Source organism: Vanessa atalanta, chromosome 16 (genome assembly GCF_905147765.1).
Source record: "Vanessa atalanta chromosome 16, ilVanAtal1.2, whole genome shotgun sequence".
Taxonomy (NCBI): domain Eukaryota; kingdom Metazoa; phylum Arthropoda; class Insecta; order Lepidoptera; family Nymphalidae; genus Vanessa; species Vanessa atalanta.
Genome location: NC_061886.1, coordinates 1267622 through 1289920, shown reverse-complemented (window position 1 = coordinate 1289920; position 22299 = coordinate 1267622). Strand labels below are relative to the sequence as shown.

The 22299-nt window shown below is 32.4% G+C and overlaps 2 protein-coding genes across 4 annotated transcripts in view; both read left to right on the top strand.

Moving 5' to 3' along the window:
- Positions 1-22299, top strand: part of LOC125070085 (Ig-like and fibronectin type-III domain-containing protein 2) — a 152495-nt gene that overhangs the window by 13626 nt on the left and 116570 nt on the right. The window lies entirely within an intron of this gene.
- On the top strand, positions 189-4622 carry LOC125070100. The gene has a single exon (XM_047679801.1). The coding sequence runs from the start codon at positions 189-191 to the stop codon at positions 4620-4622; it is 4434 nt and encodes a 1477-aa protein (XP_047535757.1).

Genomic DNA, 22299 nt, shown 5'->3' with positions numbered 1-22299 from the left:
CACTGTTTTCCATTAAACAAATGAGTCATGAATCGGCTAATGGAGTAAAATTTATTCTTGATACTACGTTAAGCTGCCTTAAACAGTTAAAGAATTTGGGCGTTGACATAACATCTTGGGATGCGATTTTAGTATATCTAGTAATTTCTAAATTAGATACCGAATCACATAAACAGTGGGAAATACAAATGAGTAATATTGACTCAAATGAAATACCAAAATGGAGTCAACTTGCTGAATTTTTAGAAGCTAGATTTCGTGCGCTAGAAATGATTGAGCCAATAAAGTCTAAAATAACACAAAATGCACAGAAGTCAAGATCATTTCACGCATCAGTTCTTGATCAAAATAAAACAAAATATAAGGATCCCGTTTGTGCACTATGTGAAGAGAATCACAATCTTTTCGCTTGTAAGAAGTTCGGTAGCAAGCAGCCAAAAGAGAGACAAGACTTTGTTCAATCGAAAGGACTATGTTTTAACTGCTTAGCACCGAATCATTCAGTAAAAAATTGTAAACTGTCAAAGAGCTGTCAAAAATGTGGCAGACGTCATCACACACTTTTGCACTATAACAAAGAAACTATACAAGGGTTTTTAAGTACTACTGAGAATTTATATCAAAATTCTGACAATATTAAATCTGAAAACCGTTCACAACAATCAACTTCTTTGGGAACCGAGACGAAAATTGTATCTAATTTTGCAAACGAGAATCATCAACCCAATGAAGTTCTATTAGCAACTGCACTTTTGAAAAGTAGAGCACGGAACGGCTGTGAACACTATATAAGAGCACTATTAGATCAAGGTTCACAGGCGTCCTTCATCACAGAAGCTACATCGCAACTGCTTGGACTAAAGCGCTCACCAGTGAATGGTTGGGTGTCAGGTCTGGGGCCTGGTGAAACGAGAGTGAAATACATGGTTTCTCTACATGTAGAATCACGCCAGAATCCAGAAAATTCAATTCAAGTAGATGCATATGTACTGCGATCATTTTCATGGTTACTTCCGTCGAGAGATGTAACATCACCTAATAGCTTAGGAGTCGAAGATCTTTTCCTAGCAGATCCGGGCTACGCAACACCTAGCAAAATTGATCTGTTATTGGGAGCTGAAGCTTACAGTGAAATCTTAACTGAAGGCTTAATCAAGTATCCAAGAGGCAATTTAATCGCGCAAAATACGATTTTTGGATGGATACTATCAGGAAGAGTATCAAAAAACACAAGTACAAAAGAAAGAAGAGTTATTAATATGCACCTTCAAATCAGAGAAGACGATCTTTTGAAACAATTTTGGGAACTTGAAACAGAACCTAATAATATTTTAAAAAAAAGGCTTACTAAGGAAGAAATTAAATGTGAGGAGTTATATCAATCAACAACTACGAGAGATTACGATGGGCGGTACGTGGTCAGACTGCCGTTCAAAAAAGTAAAGCCGGATTGTGAAGAAGGGCAATTTAAAGAGTTGGCCTTAAAGAGATTCTATTCAACCGAAAGAAGACTATTAAGAAATAAAAAACACTATGATGAATACCAGAAAGTTCTTGAAGAATATATTTCTTTGAATCACATGAAAGCAATAGACAGTCATCTAGAAATTGAAGATTCTACAGCAGTTTATCTTCCCCATCATGCAGTAATCAGGGAAGATAAAGACACCACTAAATTGAGAGTAGTTTTTGACGGATCTCAAAAGGGAGTAAATAATATCTCATTAAACGATAGTCTGATGATTGGTCCAAAATTGCAACAAGACTTAAGGCATTTGTTGATGAGGTGGCGATGTGGAGCAATTGCTATAGTAGCTGACATCGTTAAAATGTATCGTCAAGTTAGAGTACATGAAGAAGATACAAAATATCAGCGTATACTTTGGAGAGCTCATACTAATCAACCAGTGCAACACTTCAAATTACTTACACTAACTTTTGGTACAGCTTGTGCGCCTTATCTCGCAGTTAAAAGTTTACAACAAGTTGCTAAAGATGAAGGACATAAATATAAAATTGCCGCAGAAAAAGTTTCGACAGATTTTTACGTTGACGATCTCATGACTACATGTAGATCGGAAGAAGAAGCTAAATTAATGTACAAGGAAATGAACGAACTATTGCAGAGGGCTGGATTTCAACTTCAAAAATGGAGTAGTAATTGTGAGGTTTTCTTACAATATCTAAATAAAGAGAATACTAATTTGGATCAATCAATTCATATTAAGGCAAATGATACTTTAAAGGTTTTGGGAATAAGCTGGAATCGCACTACAGATCAATTTGAATATACGGTTAACATAGGAGCCGTTAAGGATGTTATAACAAAGAGAAACGTAATTTCTGATATTGCCAGGCTATACGACCCCATGGGATGGATAGCGCCTGTTATAGTAAAAGCCAAAATCTATATTCAAAAATTGTGGCGAGCAAATTTAGAATGGGACGATTCAATACCTGAAGAACTGTTAGAGGAATGGTTATGTTTTAGATCAAATTTATCTAACCTAACAAACATAAAAATTCCGAGATGGATGCACCTGACTGAGAACTCTCACCGAGAATTGCATGCATTTGCTGATGCATCCAGGTCAGCTTATGCGGCGGTTGTTTATTGTCGATCGATAGACGCTGAAGGTAAAGTTCACGTGAGCTTAGTAACCGCTAAAACTAAAGTGTCTCCAATAGAAAAGGAGGTAACTATTCCAAGATTGGAGCTCTGTGGTGCAGTTTTAGCTGCAAAACTACTATACGAGGTATCTCAAATTTTGAACATACCGAAAAAAGATGTATACGCATGGACCGACTCAGCTGTTGTGTTAGCATGGTTAAAGGGATTGCCTAATCGCTGGACGACTTTTGTGAGCAACAGAGTCTCGGAAATCATTAACATAATTGAATATGATCAGTGGGGCCATGTAGCGACGGATATGAATCCAGCTGACTGCGCATCAAGAGGCCTACAATCGACAGAATTATCATGTCATCAACTCTGGTGGAACGGGCCCCCATGGCTGCAAGATATTATGGTTAAATCTGATAAATCAGATTTTTTTGCACATGAAGAAGAGCGGGTTATTAAAGCTTATACTACAGTAAAAGAATCTGAAACTAAATTTCTATGGACTAGATTTTCATCATTGTCTAAAATGCTTCGAATTTTATCACGTTGCAAGAGATTTTTAACCTTAACTAGATTACAAGCAGAAGAAAAAATTAAAATTCCAAAATTTATAACTACAGACGAATTAGAGAACATATTACTAATTTGCATAAGGCAAGCTCAAGAAATAGGATTTTGTGAGGATGTTAAGGAAATCAAAAATCGGGGATGCGTGCGTAAAAAAAGTGTTCTTCACACTCTTCATCCTTTCTTCGATAAAGAGGGGCTTTTAAGAGTAGGAGGACGAATTAAGTTCGCAAACGCACGCTATGGCACTAGACATCCATTGATTATGCCTGCTAACAGTCATCTTACCCAGTTAATTGTTAGGGATGCTCATGAGAAAACATTGCATGGTGGTCCTCAGGTCATGCTTAATATATTGCGTGAGAGATACTGGATCATACGAGGCAGAGATCAAGTAAAGAAGTGCTATAGAGAATGCGTTACGTGCTTGAGATATTCGAAAATAAATAAAACACCTTTAATGGGACAGTTACCTGAGGTAAGACTTAAACCAAGTAAAGCCTTTAAATCTACAGGTGTTGATTATGCAGGTCCAATTAATGTAAGAGTGTCACCTGGTAGAGGAACAAGGTCTTATAAAGGGTACATCGCACTATTCATCTGCATGGTAACTCGTGCGATACATCTAGAAGTAGTATCTGAATTGTCAGCTAAAGGTTTTATAGCTGCCTTTAGAAGATTTGTGTCCAGACGCGGCAGGTGCCAGGATTTATTCAGTGATAATGGCACCAATTTCGTCGGCGCTGATAAAATCCTAAGTGAGATGTTTAATGCAGCTAAATCTGAGTTGCCTAATGAAATAGCTACAATACTTAATAACGAAGGAACCAAATGGCACTTTAATCCTCCACACTCTCCCAATTTCGGTGGTATTTGGGAAGCTGGGGTGCGTTCTGTAAAGACGCATTTGAGAAAAGTCGTTGGTGACAGCACTTTGACTTATGAGGAATTATCCACGGTACTAGCGCAGATTGAAGCATGCTTAAATTCGCGTCCAATTTCTCAACTCAGTGATAATCCTGATGATCTTCTACCATTAACTCCAGGGCATTTTCTTGTGGGCGAGCCACTTATCACAATACCAGATAGAGACAACACAGATGATCACATTACTGGCATTGAAAGATGGCGGCTGATACAAAAGATGGTGAATGACTTTTGGAAAAGATGGTCTAGAGAATATTTAGTACTTCTTAGCCAAAGATACAAATGGACCACAAACAGAACCGAACCAGAAATAAATGATATTGTCATTGTTAAGGAAGACAATGTTCCTCCAGCTAAGTGGATATTAGGGAAAATTATACAGAAGCATACTGGCAAGGATAACATTACAAGAGTTGTAACTATCAAATGTAAAAATAATTTTCTAAAAAGACCTGTTAGCAAACTTTGTTTTTTACCTAAATCTTGTTCGCATGAGAAAAAATAATTTAGAGGGTGGGAGGTTGCCCCTATATTGCTTAATGTTACAACATGTTATTGTTACCTAATATGAACTTAAGTTTTTTTTTTTTTTACTTAGCCAAATCTGTTTGTTATTGTTTCTACTAGTATGAAGTAGTAGAAGAACTGTATTTTTTTTATTGTCTATTATATTGCTTACGTTTGTGTTTTGCTATTAGTTTTAATATATTTCTTGTTAATTTTGTTATTTATTGTTTATTGGAAGGACAAGTCCTTGATGGGCGGAATGTCGAAATTCTAGGTGTTTTCATTTAAATTCATTATGTTATTTGTAGTTTATATGTATGATCATCAATAGATGGCGCTGTACGTACTTAAATCGCGCTATCGTTTTGTTTCTTACAAATGATAAGGTATTTAGTTTCTTTATGTATATTATTGTGTCTTGTGTTGAGTAATAAAGTATATGTGCAGTGCAAAGTGTTTTGAATTGGAGCCCTACGGATCAGGTATTATATCTAGGATATAATTAATATACTAACCAAAATTAATATTTACTCTACGAATAATAACTGTATGAAATGTTAATAAGAATTTCAGCAGTATTAAATCGAATTTCGCAATCCCGATTTTCCGTGTGAAACATTAACAATCTCCCCTGACACTAAAGAGAATAAGATAACTTATTATTTCGTAAATGTTTATGCGTTTTATTAGTTACAGTAAATAAAATTAATTATTATATTTAATTATCTATTTATGCCTGAATCAATCGATCTTATAAAAAGCGGTACTTACAATCAACAGCAGTCCACGAGTTGCCAGAATAAAAAAAATATACGTAAAATACCTTTTTTTGATATTCAAATTTTTTAACAACTACTTCGTAAAAAAAACGGATATCCCTCCACAATTTATTAAGAATAAAACACAGTATAAAATATTTCTGCTTTTTTTATTTTTCGAAAGAACGAACACAGATTAAACAAATAAAACGAATTATTGGAACGGTATTAAACACGTTCTATGAAACAAAAGTTATAGTAGAGCTTAGCGCTGGCTCGGCTGTATATGAAATAACTTACGAGTTACGACCAGTAATTCTACCGAACAAATAGCACCACTCTTTATTGCACGACTCATGATACGAAGCATCAGAGTGTTTTAAGTTCGTAAAAAAAAAATTGCCTCAGTTCGTTCACGAAATTAATATAGTTTTCATACAGTTATAGAGACAATTTAATGGAGATCATTTGTGTACACTTCTAATATTATATTTATGTAATCAAAATAGTCCAAATACGTTCCCGTCGACAGAGTTAAACCTGCAATTAAATTTACTGGTTTTATTTTTTTTAATAAATTCGTTTTTAAAAAAATGTAAGTTGATAGGTCGGTAGGATTGCGAATGGATATCTCGCTCAATTATTATTAATAAAAGCTTACAGGCTTGTATGTATATATAATTTGTTCGTTTAACTTTGATATCTGGCAATACGTAGAATTGTTTTTTTTTTTCGATTCAATGGTGACGTCGTTGGCGCAATTTTGGATTATTAATTTTTTAAACTATAATAATAAGAGAGAGATCGTGGGAGAAGTATATATATACATATATACATTTTGTCTGTATAAAAAACTAGCACAGTAATAAAATTAGTGTTCAAAAAACACTTATTTCAAATTAAATAAACTTTCATTAAATGATAAAGACTTAGAATATTTAGAATAAATAAATAAAGTACTTACTTATTGCACAGTAAATATAAACGTAAATTTTATTAGCATAGATTTTCTTGTCACTGATGCAATTCCTATTTCATAGTTTTGTAGATTTCTCCGTATATAAATATAGTTTATCAGAGTAAACATTATTTAAATATTAACACATTTTATTAGAGATAGTAGTGCTATAAATGTTCTGAAGCAGTGATGTAAGTGAGAAAATTAAATGGCTTAAGAATTGATCCTTGTGGAATTCCGTTCCCGTATTCCCGTATTTCACTTGGTGGTAGGACTTTGTGAAAGCCTTCTCACTCTTCATATATTTTACCCCTAAACAGCAATACTTAGTATTGTTTTGTTCCGATTGCTGCGATGAGAGATAATTACAGAACATAACATATTAGTTCCCATAATTAGTAAGGAATGGTTAAACAGCGCCGACAGCGATAATATTGTTTATTATCCTCCATAAAGGTGAATCAGTTTTGAACAATACAGTATTCATTTAAAGTTATCGATAACACGATCTGTATCAACAATAGTATTATCACTAATAAAGATTTTAATTGAAATTCGTGTAAATATTTGTCCCTTATTTATAAGAAATCGATGTTCTGAACCTATTATGTCAATATAAATGATTTATTATTAACTTCGCTCGCCTTTAGGGAAATTTAGGGATTGGTCATTAAGTGGTGTAAAGCCAATATCCTTCCTTGGGATTCAAGCTTCCCTCATACCAAATTCCATTCAGTCGGTACACATACTTATCATTATGTAATTTTACATAATAACTAAGTGATAAGATACGGAATGAATGAAACAATTGTTTGTGTGCTAGATTTTAATTTAACCAAGATTGTTAATTATTTGTTGAAGACCATAAATCCGATCTTACTTATACGACTTTGTAATTCTTACAAGTATTAGAATCTATTTAATTTATGTCATTAGAAAGACACATAATATAGACCCTTTTTAACGCAGCGGAAACTATCAGAAATGTTTTAAATCAACTAGTCGAACTGTGAGAGTTTCTTACCAATAATTATAAAATATAATATGATCATAAAAAAAAAAAATGTCTGAAAAGTTATTATAGTTCAAATATGAGAGAATTTAAAAACAATTTATTTTAATGTTTGTTTTAGATTAGGATAGTATTAAGAATTCTTTACGAAAGTTTCACTGGTAACTGACTCTTCATTGACTTTATCTCACTGACGTCACGACAGGATACATTTCAAGGTCATAATGATTTCGTTGGATCGATTCGAATCCCCTTTTATTTAATTTCGTAAAATGTTGTACGTAAGTACGAACATCCTTTGAGGAACACCAGTTCAAGTTCAAGACAAACCAGTTCATATATTTGTTGTATTATACCTAAGCAACTCAAATATTTTACTTACGTAAATTATTATCCCATCAAAAACATAAATGTAAAAATGAGAGCCAAGTTAAATATTATGATGAATACCTTGGTTGTTGTCTTCAACGACAAAAGAAGTGAGATCTAAATTTGTGCCAAGTTAAATAGTCCTTTCTGAAATTTATTTATAACTACATAAAATATCATTTCTTCTTATAACTTGGGGTAATATATTGTTGCCTAAGGTCTGACTTGGCTAGTTCTCATATACCATATATCATATTCCTTTATATTGGCCTAATTATCTACCTGCATGCCAAATTTCAACTTTCTAGGTCACCTGGAAGTAGGTTATAGTTTTGATCTATAGGTCAGTCAGTGATAAAAATGTCGATTTTTAAACGTTAATATCTAAATAACCATTCGAGATGCGTTTATGAAATTTGATTGGAACACATATGTATCTCGCGAGTCTCAATATATGAGCCAAATTTGACACATTTATGTCAAATAGTTTTTGAGTTATGAGGAGGTCAAAAGTGGCTCCAAATGGTTCGTGTAATATTACACACGGTGCTGCACGCCAGTTCTGTTACTAGAACTTGGCTGACACGCTACCGCGTGTCTAGATAAAATGAACTTTTTTATGGGCCATGTTAGCAAAGCAACCGAATTTAGATTTAACCTTAAAGTGAAATATGTCTGACGCAAAATAACTAAAACTTCAATTTTATGATAAATAATTAAAACTAAAATTTTACCTAACAAGAAACAATTATGACTTCTAGGGAACTTAATTTTCTACTCCAGATTTATATCTTGTTGGTTTCTAGGATTATTGTATAATTTCTAAAACGTTAGTCAAAGTCAGATTTTATTTAGATTCAATCTGAACGTTGAGAAACATTCCAAAAAATTAAGACTAGTTTGATATTGTAATTGCACCTATAGCAAAATATTCTGAGTTATAATATCATCACACAGAACAATAAGTATTTAGTACATCCAGAAATTTAAAAAATACCAAGAGAACAAACAGTTGTGTTAATATATATCACCGTAGAATTGTTAATACTGTTAGATTATAATCTATATCGCGAGATTGTAAACTGTCGGAAGAATGTGATCTGTGCTTCAACTACAAAAAACGTATCCATTTTTGATAGTTTATCATCTTTCGGTTAGGTTAAGTTAGAGTTTTTATAATTTAACTTTAATAAGCTTCGGTAGATTATAATCTACCAAAAAGTAATGCGTTAAATTGTAAGCAGTAAGTTTAAATTTACAATCTTTCGAAAGTCTACAATTTCACGAGATAGATTATAATCTAACGGTATTTAGAATTATACGGTGACATATTACATACATGACATACAATTATCACTCTAAAACTCGGATGATTGCTTATATATTCTGTACAGAATAAAGGCATTCGATAGAAATCGATTGTAAAATGTCCTTTAAAGTTATAATTATTATTGTACTTAATGGCGCTTACAACTTTCTGACATTTCACGACATTCGAACTCGAGTTTTAGATTTAATTTTAGCTCCACTGATTAAATTTGTAACAAACAAGCCTTGACAGAAGGACATTATATTTATTATTATTACATTTGAGATAAAAAATATTTATTTAGAAACTTGGTGGTTGGAGTTTGTGCAAGCTCGTCTGGGTAGGTACTACCCGCTTATCAGATATTCTGCCGCCACACAGCACCACTCAGTATTGTTGTGTTCCCTTTTAAAGAGTGAGTGGGCCAGTGTAACTATATGCACAAGGACCATAACATCTTTGTTCCCAAGGTTGGTTAATATTTGTTACAGGGCTATTGTCTATTGGTAGTGCTGACCACTAACCACCATTAACCCGTTTGCTCGTCCGCCAACCTCTATCATATAAAAAAAATACATACATAGGCTACCGTACACTTATCCCCCTCCCCTTACGCGTGTGTCTCCCCAGGGGTGAGAATAGCTAGTGTCAAAAATACTCTAATTCTATCGTAAACTCTTACGTCTTACTTAAAAACGTAAAAAATGACATGACTTAAAAATAGAAAAGCAAATTAAGTACATCAATTTGTTGGTAACTCGAAGAGGAATGCCTATATTTAACAAAGGGCGGAATTATATTTAAGTTAATTTAATATACTTAAATCAAATTCAAACTGATTGCTTGCAAGTCAATCATGGAGGGTTTTACGTCATCGTCCATAATCATGTCAGTATTATACCGTGACAAGACAAACAGCGTAAGTCGTTGTTACGCCATTGTTGCGATTAGCTGTCCATGTAATCAGGGTGTGACCCTACAAAGATAATCACTTAGACTTAGCATGTTTTAAGATATTTTGAAAAAAAAAGATATGTGTTATTTATTCAATTCTATACCTTAACAACAAATAAAACCTTTTACTATATGTATATGGAATACTTTAAGAAATTTTATCAAATATATGTATTTTTTATTGTTTGCTTAACATGTTTTAATAGAAAACGTTAGAAGCGTCCGCTCGCGACAAGCGTTCTTTATGGAATGACTTAGAGGGCGACCATTATTGCTTTATGCGGGAATCCCCGCACTCTTGCATAAATATTATTAACTGTATAGCTTTTAAAATTATTGTAAAAACACAATAAGAAGTAATTACTCTGCTAGGATTGATTACTATACTAATTTCGATTTACAAAATGTAAATACAGGAATTCACAAATATAGAAATATTAATAAAGAAATGGAAAAAGTACAATGAATTATATCAAATGAATATGATTTTTATATTACTTTCTTCAGCTCATTCGACGTCCATGTCAATTTCGTAATAAATCAAACCCAAGTAGACGAAAGGAAACAAATCCTCATTGGGACAAATTAAAAAGAATTCCTTCGTGGTATTCGTGTATGGTGTGTGTGAAAAGAAATTATATTAAAAAATATTCTTAGATTAAGTTAGGAAATATTTGGCAGTTATAGGGACGTCACATGTCACATGTATTTTCACTTCTATTGTCACTAACCCCACGTCTAACGCGCACAGCACACCGCCGCTGTGAATACGCCAGTCATGAGCATGTCGGTGACGCAAACCCATAAGATTTTCTCCTACCAAAAAGTTGGGCACTTTTTGGTAGGGGAAATTCACGACTAAAGAAGTTTTCGCATCAAAAATCTTTATTTTAGATTAAAAATAAATCAAAATAATCAAAGCCGAATTATTTATTATCTAGAGTCCGTAGATGCTTAGAATTATATTTATCAGACCTAAAAATCATGTTAAGTTTTGTTAAAAAGTTACTAGTAAAGTTAGTCAGAGTATGTATATTATAGAAAGTTTGACTCCAAAGTATTGGGGAGATTATCCGAATACAAAACTATATTGTACTCGATGGTTTCCACATTGATCTGATATAAAATATCTTTGGCAAAAATCTCACCATCGTAATTTGGAAATAATACAAAAAGTGACAAATTGAAAAAAAGTAGAATACTGTAACTGGACCAATTCTCTTAATGAACTCACTTCGAACATCACTCGTGAAATTTTGAAAAACCGTTATACGATATTTTTGCTTGTAAGTGTAACAATTTATATAATATAATTTGGCTCACACATTAGTAAATCACTACTTTTATCTTGTGCCATTTTTTAACAATGCTATCTTAAATGAAAATTGGAAGGAATTCTCTTTAAAAACCATGTTTTCAACAGATTCATTGCTTTTATCATCCCTTCCACGTTTTTATTAAGATTGATGGGGCTAATCAATTTCAATTTAAGGTCTTATAAAAGTATTTAGAAAAAGTTTCGTAATTTATTTGTTGGAAGTAAAATCAGCCGTCGGTAAAAATTATACAGCTTAAATAAAGGCTGAATTTATAATAGTGGAACATTGTACAGCCTATTACAACCGCTAGAGTGTCAAAAACAAATAAACAACTTTGACATTAAATTGACGTGATGTCATTGGTCGAGATCTTGAATAATATATATAATTCATTGTGGATTTGCGGAAAAATAACGTTTTAAATGCCGGTGAAGTTATTGCCGGAACTTTGGAAATAAAATTAAAGCGGATATATGTAAGTAGTTAAGTAAAACGGTATTATAAATAAATATATATTTATCAAGAGATGTTTGTAGTGCTAAATATATCAGTACTATTAATACATCTGGTTTGTTAATATCTACTCTTTCGATTTTTTTGTTTTTTATGTCATAAGGTGGCAAACGAGCAGGAGGCTCACCTGATGGAAAGTGACTACCACCGCCCATGGACATCTGCAAGCCTTCTTTCGATTGGAATATAATATGACTATATGTTTTGAGAAAGAAGGTGCTTCTGAATTTCCTTCCCGATCGGCCTCAATCGGCTTGCATCGTCTTGTTCTGTGATAAAACTCAAAGAATGTATTGATCAAGTGTGACTTGCTACGCCATATTAGTTTATTGCAATGGCCATGATTGATCAAGGCTGATCTACTAGGTGGTAGTCGAAGTCTTCATAACATTGATCTAGTTATAATAAAAATGCAGATCTTTTGGTAATGTGTTATAATTCCAAGTTATGTCTATGAAAAGGATTGGCATTTTTTGACAATTTTTTTTTTCACTATCAACATAGGTGTTATAAAACTGAGTTTTAAATGAATTCCAAGTCATTCAACTGCATTAATTGAGGTATATACATTAGTAAATTAACAGTTTCGATTTCTTAAAATGCACTTATATCAGAGTATTATATATCTAAGTCATAAGGAACTACGAGTCGTACTAAAATATATATTGCTTAGGATCGAGTAGTAATTTGACGAGGGTTCAATCAGGTTCAATTTCCTATCGAAGCCTTATATACGCTCATTCCTGAACCCTGTCCAATACTTAGAGTCGCTTCACGGTGAAACCTTAATTATATTTGGATTAGTCTTCCGTAATATTATTAGCAGTCTTGAATAATTAGTCTAAAAGACCGTCCGAAAAACAATGATTTGATAGAATTACATATTAAAAAATTAAATCCCCCACTGATTCTATCTGTTTGTCTGACAGCAATAAACTCAAAAACTGCTGAGCAGATTTGATACAGTTCTCGCCAATGTATGAACGAATATGAATATACACCTACACCTTCCTTGTGAATGGAGTATTTTTTATGATACAGGACGAGCAAATAGGCCACCTGATGTTAAGTGATACCGCTCATAGCCATTGGCGCTATAAGAAATATTAACCATTCTTTACATTGCCAATGCGTCACCAACATTGGGAACTAAGATGTTATGTCCCTTGTGCCTGTAGTTACACTTGCTCACTCACCCTTTAAACCGGAACACAACAATACTGGGTACTGCTGTTTAGCGGTAAAATATCTGATGAGTGGGTGTCCCTACCCAGACGGGCTAGCACTAAGTCCTACCACTAATCTACCACTCACAAGTAAATTTGGGTTAGGTCTATAATTCAAGGTTTTGTGGAAATCAGCTGATGATGATTGTTGAAAATGTCGGTCAAAATTATGCTGGTTGGGAGCTATGTGTTTTATGGTATAAATGTTTTATTTAGATCTTTATTCTATTCATGGGAATCACGTAGCCAGTTTGAAATAATGTGAGTGTGTCGATATGTTTATTAGCGTGAGTAATCTTTGCAGTTCTGTAGTGTAGAAAATTCGAGAATAATTCTAACCTATTTATCCTATCCTATCATGAGGAAAAATTAGAAAAGAAACTCACGCTGAAATCGATGGATTTATTTACGTCTTCATATAAGAAGTTCATTATGATTTTCTTTACTTATTCACGGGACTTTAGATAATGGATGTATATTTGCTATAATTCTTATGATATGATGATAAGACTGTAGATAGTTTCCAATACGCGGGTTTGTTTTTATATTTTCTTAATTAGTTTCTATAATTGATATCGTGTTACACATTCTAAGAAAATCTGCATTTTATTCTGTCATATTGGTATCCAAAAATCAGTACTAAGCAGCTTAGTGGAATAAGCTGCAAAAGTTTCCCTAAAGATCTTATGTATGACAATGTGTTTACTATTAATATACCACCAAACACATTGTCCTATGATGTTTTATCCAAGACCTTGGTGTTACTCCGAATCGATGTAAATGAAAAAATATATGATATTCCCTCTTATATTTCCTCAAATTTTAAAACTAAAGACAGATGGATCACACAAAGCATTATAGTGAAGCAACAAAAGCGAATACACAATCAAAAATGAAGCGGTAGTGTAACGGATAATTAATAATTAAACAGACAGCTCATTTGCCTATTTTTATTTTTTTATTAACAAAAATACGTTAAGATTTGTACTACCAGTATAAAGTTCTGCCGAATTTAGTTTTATAATATGAGAATATTCTTAATTAAAATGAATTCGATTTAAATAAATTCGAATTACAAAAAGACTATCATTTGTTCTCGGAAACCCTTGATGTTATCAAAATAAAAATAAACATCGGATATGCAAAAAAATTGATAAATGATTACGGGAAACATAAATTAACGTACCTTCGACGAATAAAATGAAACTAAATTTAAAAATATACATTCAAATTGAGAACCTCTTATTTTTTTACTTTTTAAGAAAAAAGTATTTTTTTTTATCTGCTTTATAATTTTTTACTATGAAGTAATTAAATAATCTGTCAAAGATAAATAATTAAAAATATGTATTTAAATTATTACAACTTTGCACACTTAAATACAGTCACATGCCTATGCTTTATCTATATATTATATATAAAGCTATTATACGAAGTTCCAAATCAATTAAGGATGGTTTTTATTCATCAAATTCAAATGGGAAGTACACCCCAAAACAAATAAGAATTTTCCAATTCAACAACCGAATTGAGAACCTCCATTTTGTTTTAGTCTGTTAAAAACGCCACAAAAATCCTTTATCTAATTAATGTGATATTATATTTAAAATTGTTCATGCAATCCAACGGAAAGTTTAACATCTTGTACTATTTTCGTCTTATCAATTACTAGGAACATCCCTGATATGACACATAAGAGTTCCTTATTACAATAACTAGTGAACAATGAACAATAAACGAACGTGCCCGTTCAGATCAGGCGGAAATTGGCACGTAGTCAATGTTTAGCAGATGACAAATAAATAACTGTGGGACCAGATACTTTGATAATGCCTTTTGTTCTTTTCATTCCCATTGTGAAGTTATTTTAACGATTCGATTTTTAAAAATCATAATTTTGATTGAATATCTCAGATACTGTTAATATTTTTGTTTCTATTGAGAATTTTAATTATATTGAGAATTTATTTCAAATATAGAATTTTTTTTCAATGCGACTTCGTTATTTAAATATCGAACAGTTACACTGTTCGATTTTTAAATATAAAAATTTCTATTGAAATCTCACCTACATGTACTGTTTCTGTTAAAATATTTTATTATTTCATTATTTAAAATTAATTTAAAAAATAGTACGTTCTATTTTTAAAATCGATTTTAAGTTTGGTGTGCATGAGTGTGTTCAATGATAATAAATTATGATATATTTTTTATTAAATACAGAAGTGTCATGTAAAATAAAATCATACGTATTTATCACGTCAAACTTCACGATGTCATGACCTAACTTAAATAAAAACAAGAATTACAAACAACAAAAGCAATTCAATCAATCAAAAATTTTAATCCATTACGATTTCAGTGGCAGGCCAAATAATCGAATTTTCCAAAAAAATGTTATTTATTTTCTAACCATGGCCCGCGATAAAACAAAACCGGAGTGTTTTCACGCTGATTGAAAACAAACATTGGAGGCGAATCTGAAAACATAAACAATATTACACTGAATTAGGTACAAATATTCGCTTCAGCGTTTCATTAAAAAACGCTTTCCGTATTGGTACTGGTAAGAAAATTGTCATCATTGAATAAAACGAACATTTTTATTGCTTATTATTTAAACAAAGAAAGGAAGCTCTCGAAGGAATAGGTGTGGATGCTATACCACCTCCTTTGGATAAAAAATCTACCACTATACCATTTCAGAAAAAAAATATCGAGACTAAAATTGCTCAAAGAAAATCAACTCGTTAATTATTACGTTAAGTAAAAAAGTAATGATTGCCTTTTTCGATACGTAATTAAAATAATCTTTTTTTATCCTTGCTGTATGGGTACGAAAAGGTTGTTGACCTGAAATTATCTTAAGTAAGACCATAACTAAGACGAATAAATCTGATTGATCGTCTAATTGCGACAGACTTACCAAAACTCCTTCCATATTTCTTCTTCAAATTACCACAGATGTACATATTAAGCTAATAAGAGTTGACATATTTTTTGTTACGTCTGACACTGCCGCGACAGCTGATTTAGAAAGACCTTTATTATGTTTTTTGCTACAAATATACGAGGCAGATGCTTACCCAAAAGCAAACAATATAACTCTAAAATATTTATTACTAGATATAAACCCGACTTTGCTCGGGTTAAATAAATAAAATGAAAAAATATAGCGCTTATTAATAATTTATTTTGGATAAGTTTGTATTGAGTTTACCGTACCCCTGAACGAAATTATTATTTGGAACACACTTACTGAACGCACCCGTAAAAGTCAAACATGGCCGCCCGATGAACTACCTGTCATTGAATTTTATGGAATTAATATCAAAATATCTCAATTATACTAATTGTGCGGACATATGTTGTCGACTAAAAAATCATTATTATTAACGACCTATAACTGTAGATAAGTTTCGATCGGATCTACCTGCACGAGAATATTAATATAGATATATCTATACTTATATTAAAAATGCGATAGTAACTCTGTCTGTTATGCTTTCACAACCAAACCACAGAACTGAATTTGATGAGATTCGGTATGAAGCAACTTAAACCGTAAGCAAGGAGATAGACTTTTTCACTTAACACCAGAAGACGCTAAACGGAACCGCGGTTGATTACTAATTTTTAATATTACGCATATCATTCTCTTTAAGATTATATACATTATTAACAACTTGGAGTTAGTATACTTGATAATAAATCTTATACAATTAAAGATGTATAAAATTTAATTTAATAATCGAGAATGATGAAATATCCACACCTAATCAAATATGTTACGTCGCTTGTGCCTCTTGCATTGTCTGATTCTACTGGTTGTTTGTATATTAAACATCGTTCGGAAATAAATCTCAGATAAGAAATGAACCAACGAAAGAAATTCAGCGTTTTTTTATCAAACAAATATGTTTACACAAATAATTTATTTTTCGAACGGACGCGGACATTTTGTTTCAAATTAAATAAAATTTCTTTATTCAATATAGAAGCATTACACTTAAATTGCTAAACAAAACACTACTACCAGTTCGGAAAATAATATACCCTGACGTGAGAAGAACCGGTAAAAGAAAACTCAGCTTTTTTGTTGATTTAAATCTTTTACATAATATGTTTAAAATTACAAAGAAAGAAAATAGGCGATCTTTATAAAATAGTGAATTTATTTTACTTTTACAATACAAACGAAATAACAGCTCTTAGCATCAGAAAAATTCGAACGAATTTAACTACATTATCCTGCCCATACGAGAGACAGCGTAGTCGAAATGATCCACTTAACTAAACCCTTTCAAACTGAGCTTGACAATTGAATGTCGTCAATCTGGGTACCGACCTTTTCCAAATCAGCACAAATAATGACTGACAACATAAAACCATTTCAACTTCTAAGGGTTACCATAAATGCGACGGATGGATATTTTGAAAACATTTACTTCACTATAACCTTTGTGCAAGTTGTGGTAATCTATGATTACCTACTCAGACGGACTTGGACAAAGTGCACATGAAATAACAATCATTAAAATCGACCTAGTTATCTCGCGTGATGTTCAAACAATGAGATAATTTACATTTACGTATAAGTATAGATTCATAAATACGTATTACATTATAAGATCAAGTTATCTACAAAAAAGAAACAGCTGATCGCACTCAAACTCGCTTGAACGTATTAAGATGTCATCATCTTATATTGCCTGTTAGATCTTCTCTCGGAACATTTGCGTAAAATAATCCAATAATGCTGGGGCTCTGTGACAAAGTTTATGAAATTTCGGGACGTTTGTTTAAGATTAACGTTGTGTTGTGTTTTTAAGCTTTGATGTGTTTTTATAAAATGTAACATTTTCATGTAATTTAACTTATTAACTAGTTTACGCTCGCGACGTCTGTGGAGTCTGATGTTCCTTGTTCTGTACTCTTGAGAACGTCTATGCAAGATTTCATCAATTTAATAATTAATTATCGGTTAAGTAGAAACGACGTGAAGTGGAGGACGTGAAATCGTAACAAACAAATAATCACACTATTACATTGGATAGGATAAAATTAAATCTTTACAAAATCGTTTTTTTTCTGTAACTTTTGGGACAGCTATAGTATTTCTTTTGGTTACGCTTCCGAACCGAACCTTCCGAACTGAACCGAATTTAATGAAATTTGGTACGAAGCGAGCTTGAACCCCAAGTTAAGACATTTTTTATCCCTAACTACTGACCATCTCTAAAACGTGACCGAAGCCGCGGGCGACAACTATCTTGATATATTTTACAGTGAGAAACTTTAACTGGTACAATAAAATTTGAAATGCAAAAAATTTTCGTAAGGTATATAAATTTTATGTTTCAGAAGATGATTATATGATTAGAAATTTAGACAAAAATTGTCATTTTTTTGCATGAAATACACATTGCTCGCTTTATCTTCAAACTCCAGCCACACTACATCGTCAGATTGACACACTCGTGATTCCAGGATGCGTTCATTGTAGATGTCCTTTTAGTATCCTCTGTATTACAAAACCATCCATTGTACTATCCCTGTCTGTCTCGTGCCCTTTGTCGTTGAATTAAGCGAGATGTCGATTGTGAAATGTCTATGAAGACAATTTATTTTCTTATAAATTTTAACTAACATTCCTGTTTGTTAATTTCTTATCATATAAGTTTAGCCATGTATTTACATGGAGAAATCTGTAACGAATTTAGTCTCCACGTTTGGACGATGTGCGGTTGGTATGACCGAAGAAATACTTAACATTTTTTACAATGTAGGTAGTGACGATAGTTGGTAACCATTTACCATCAGGTAGCACATTTGCCCGTCCGCCTATTAATATAATAATAAAAAATATACGAATAAATCTACTGTTTTAAATGCCAACAAAAATGGTTGTTGTTGGTAGGTTTATAAAAGGCTATCTGGGTAGGGTGCCAATAATCACTTATTGTACTGCTAAACAGTATTTCTTAATATTGTTGTTCCGTTTTGATGATTGAGGCACGAGGGACATAGTTCGCAAAGTTGGTGGTGCATTAGCGATGTAAGCAAGGGTTAATATGTCTTACATTTACGATCTGGTAAGTCACGTGTGGTACATGTGATTATATGAAACCTTTTTTTTACAAATTTGTGGAATCTATAATAATAATGTAATGTGAGTGATGTCAAAGAAAGTCGTTAGTATGATAAAATTTAAAGCGTTATATAATATAGACGAGTTTAATCTTGGAAGGCAGGTTCAGTACTTAACGAATAGGGAGTTTGAAGCTTTCCTTTGATCAATTTTCGTCGAGACTCGTAGTTAAGCTGTAAATTTAGTTGGAAGAGGAAAATTATTAAAATTTATTTCAACTTTTGAATAGTATTAATGCTTAGTTTCACTGATAGGCAAATTTCTAATTAAGAGAAGGGAGCTGGAGGTGGTTCTAAAAGGTTTTTGTTTATTCCTTTAGTACAATTTTGCACGTTTGTTTCGCGTCTTAAATTCTAATTGATTTTTACTGACAGGTTGTCAGGGGAACAGTCAAAATCAAAATGAGAATATTCTTTATTCTAATATGCTCATGCACTTTTGAATCGTCATGTTACAGTTTTGAATTAATGACCAAAATGACTTCAAAATGATATCTGCGCGATACGTTAGGGGGGCTAACGTATCGCGCTGATGGAAGCTTGCATTACATTAGTTAAATATATGTATATCTATTTCCAATTATCGCTGCGAAAAGGAACAAAAAACTTAATCTTGGTGGTAGGGATTTGTGCTAGCCCGTCTGGATAGGTACCCACTCATCAGATATTCTACCGCCAAACAGCGATACACAGAATTGTCGTGTTTGAAGGGTTTTGAGTCAGTGTAACTACAGGCACAAGGGACATAAAATCATAGTTCCCAAGGTTGGTGGCGCATTACTGATGTAATGGTTAATATTTCTTACAGTGCCTCTGTCTATTGGCAGTGGTGACCACTTATCATCATGTGGCCCATTTTTCCGTCCACCTACATATATTATAAAATAAAATTAAAATCTTGCAATTTTTAAATTTTTTTTTGTTTTATTTATTTTTTTTTCTTGTAATTTTGTTGCAGTGCGGATGTTAACATGTAAAATAAAATTAAAAATCTTGTCTCGTACTTGAAAGTAATTTCGCGAGGCCAGAGCCGGATATAATGCATTGTTTGGTGGTGGGCAGTCTAACAGTGAGTATTGTCTACCCACCCAGAACACTCAGGCTGGTACCACTTATATTGTTTTTTATGATATAGGTAAGCGCACGGGCAAGTAAGCCACCCGGTGGTAAGTGGTTACCGCCGCCCATAGAGATTGACGCTGTCAGATATATTAACCATTTCCTATATCGCTAATACTCCACTAACCTTATATTGAGAACCTACCCAGACGAGCAACAATAGTAACATATATAAAATACACATACAACACAACAATATAAATATTATTATTTGTTGCGAAAAAGGAAGAATTCTTACTTAAATTATTATCTAGGTTCTTTAAAAATGATCAAAGGTTATTTAAAATATTGAAAATAACGCCTTTCGCCCCATCTGTCGCGTCATAAACCATTTCTCTTCAAAGCCTTTGAACTGTAATTGTAGGAACGGGAAAATAGATATTTCAAAAACAATATTATTTAAATGTTGTTAAGACGTCCTTTTATATAATTATAATATTTTATTATTATTTAAATTATTTCTGCTGATTGTGAAAAATAGAATTATACTAATTTACAATGAACGCATTTTTTATCGTACGATATATTTGACTTGAATTCGTTGGACGGCAAATACGCTACCTGATGTTTAGTGGTCACCACATATAGGTGCATATACATATAGCATTTTAAAAACTTTTAAGCATTCCTTACATCTTTAAATCAGCACTAACCCAGGAAACTACCTACCACCAAGTAAATAGTGTCAAAAAGTCGCTGGACATGATGTAAGTTACTTAATATAGTATTATTTATATATAATAGGTAGGCAGATCGGCAAATGGCCTACCTGATGTTAAGTGGTCACAACCGCCGACATATATTGGCGCTGTAAGAAATATTAACCATTCCCTACATCGCCAATGCGCCACCAACCTTGGAAACTAAGATGTTATGCCCCTTGTGCCTGTAGTTACAATGGCTCGCTCACCATTCAAACCAATACACAACACACCAAGTAAATAATATTAATTATTATAAAATACTATATAATACTCCTATTTACTTGTTAGCTAAAATAGAAAATGTTTTATTTTATCTTTTTATATTTTAATAATGAGATTACGAGTTAAGAAAAATTATAAATGCCTCAATATATTTTCCTGTTTGCTTCAGAACGTCTGAAACTAAGGAGGTATTCTCATAAGAGTCGCCTTAAATATGTCACCAGGTTTCAGAATCAAAACACATATCATACATTTCCGTCCGAATCCGACAAAAATATTAAGGACGAAGACAAAGGAAGGATTGCCCCGTTTTAAGAAGTTACTGATATTCCTATTTACCTCTCCAATTACGCTTAAAGCTTGGGCTAGAAGTGAGGACGACAACAGCTCAAGGGGTCAGAGTCGAACAGTCTAAAATTTACTATAATCTTTTCTAATTTACAATTAAATGTCCTTTAATTTGATATCCGTTCCATAGACATTCTCTACATTTTGTATCTAAACGGAAAATTGCATTGCTTTTACTCTTTAAAATCTTTTAATAATCGAATGTTATATATAAATTTGAATGCACTGCTTAAATGCATTAAAAAAATTCAAATAAAGAATCATTTTTAAAAATAACAATAATTAAATCAATTATTTTTATTCTGATTGAATGAGTTACTTTTTAATACAAGGCGATCGCTATCAGACCGTGACCATTTCCAACCAACCAGTAACGGTCATATTGTGTTATAAACCTAAATAAGTTGGTTGTTTAATAATATTATAATATTTTTTTGTATAATAACGTAGAAAGAAGAACTAAGAAAGCAAGGTTAAACTTAAATAAAAAAAAATAAAACATGATGACAAAGGTCGTACTTGATGCTAAACGATAATATTATAAAAAAGTTGAATAAAGTCCAGTCAACAATGTAATCTATCTGTGCCTATAAATATATTAAAATTCATTAATTTTTTTTTATATTCATGTACATCCACCTTAATAGCTCCTTTTCTTGGAATTCTTTCGTGTAATTAAGAAAAAAACTCTTCTCGGAATTTAATTTCATAGAC

Coding starts and splice junctions, on each gene's coding strand:
- LOC125070100 (XM_047679801.1), top strand. CDS start 189: ATGAGTAATATTGACTCAAATGAAATACCAAAATGGAGTCAACTTGCT.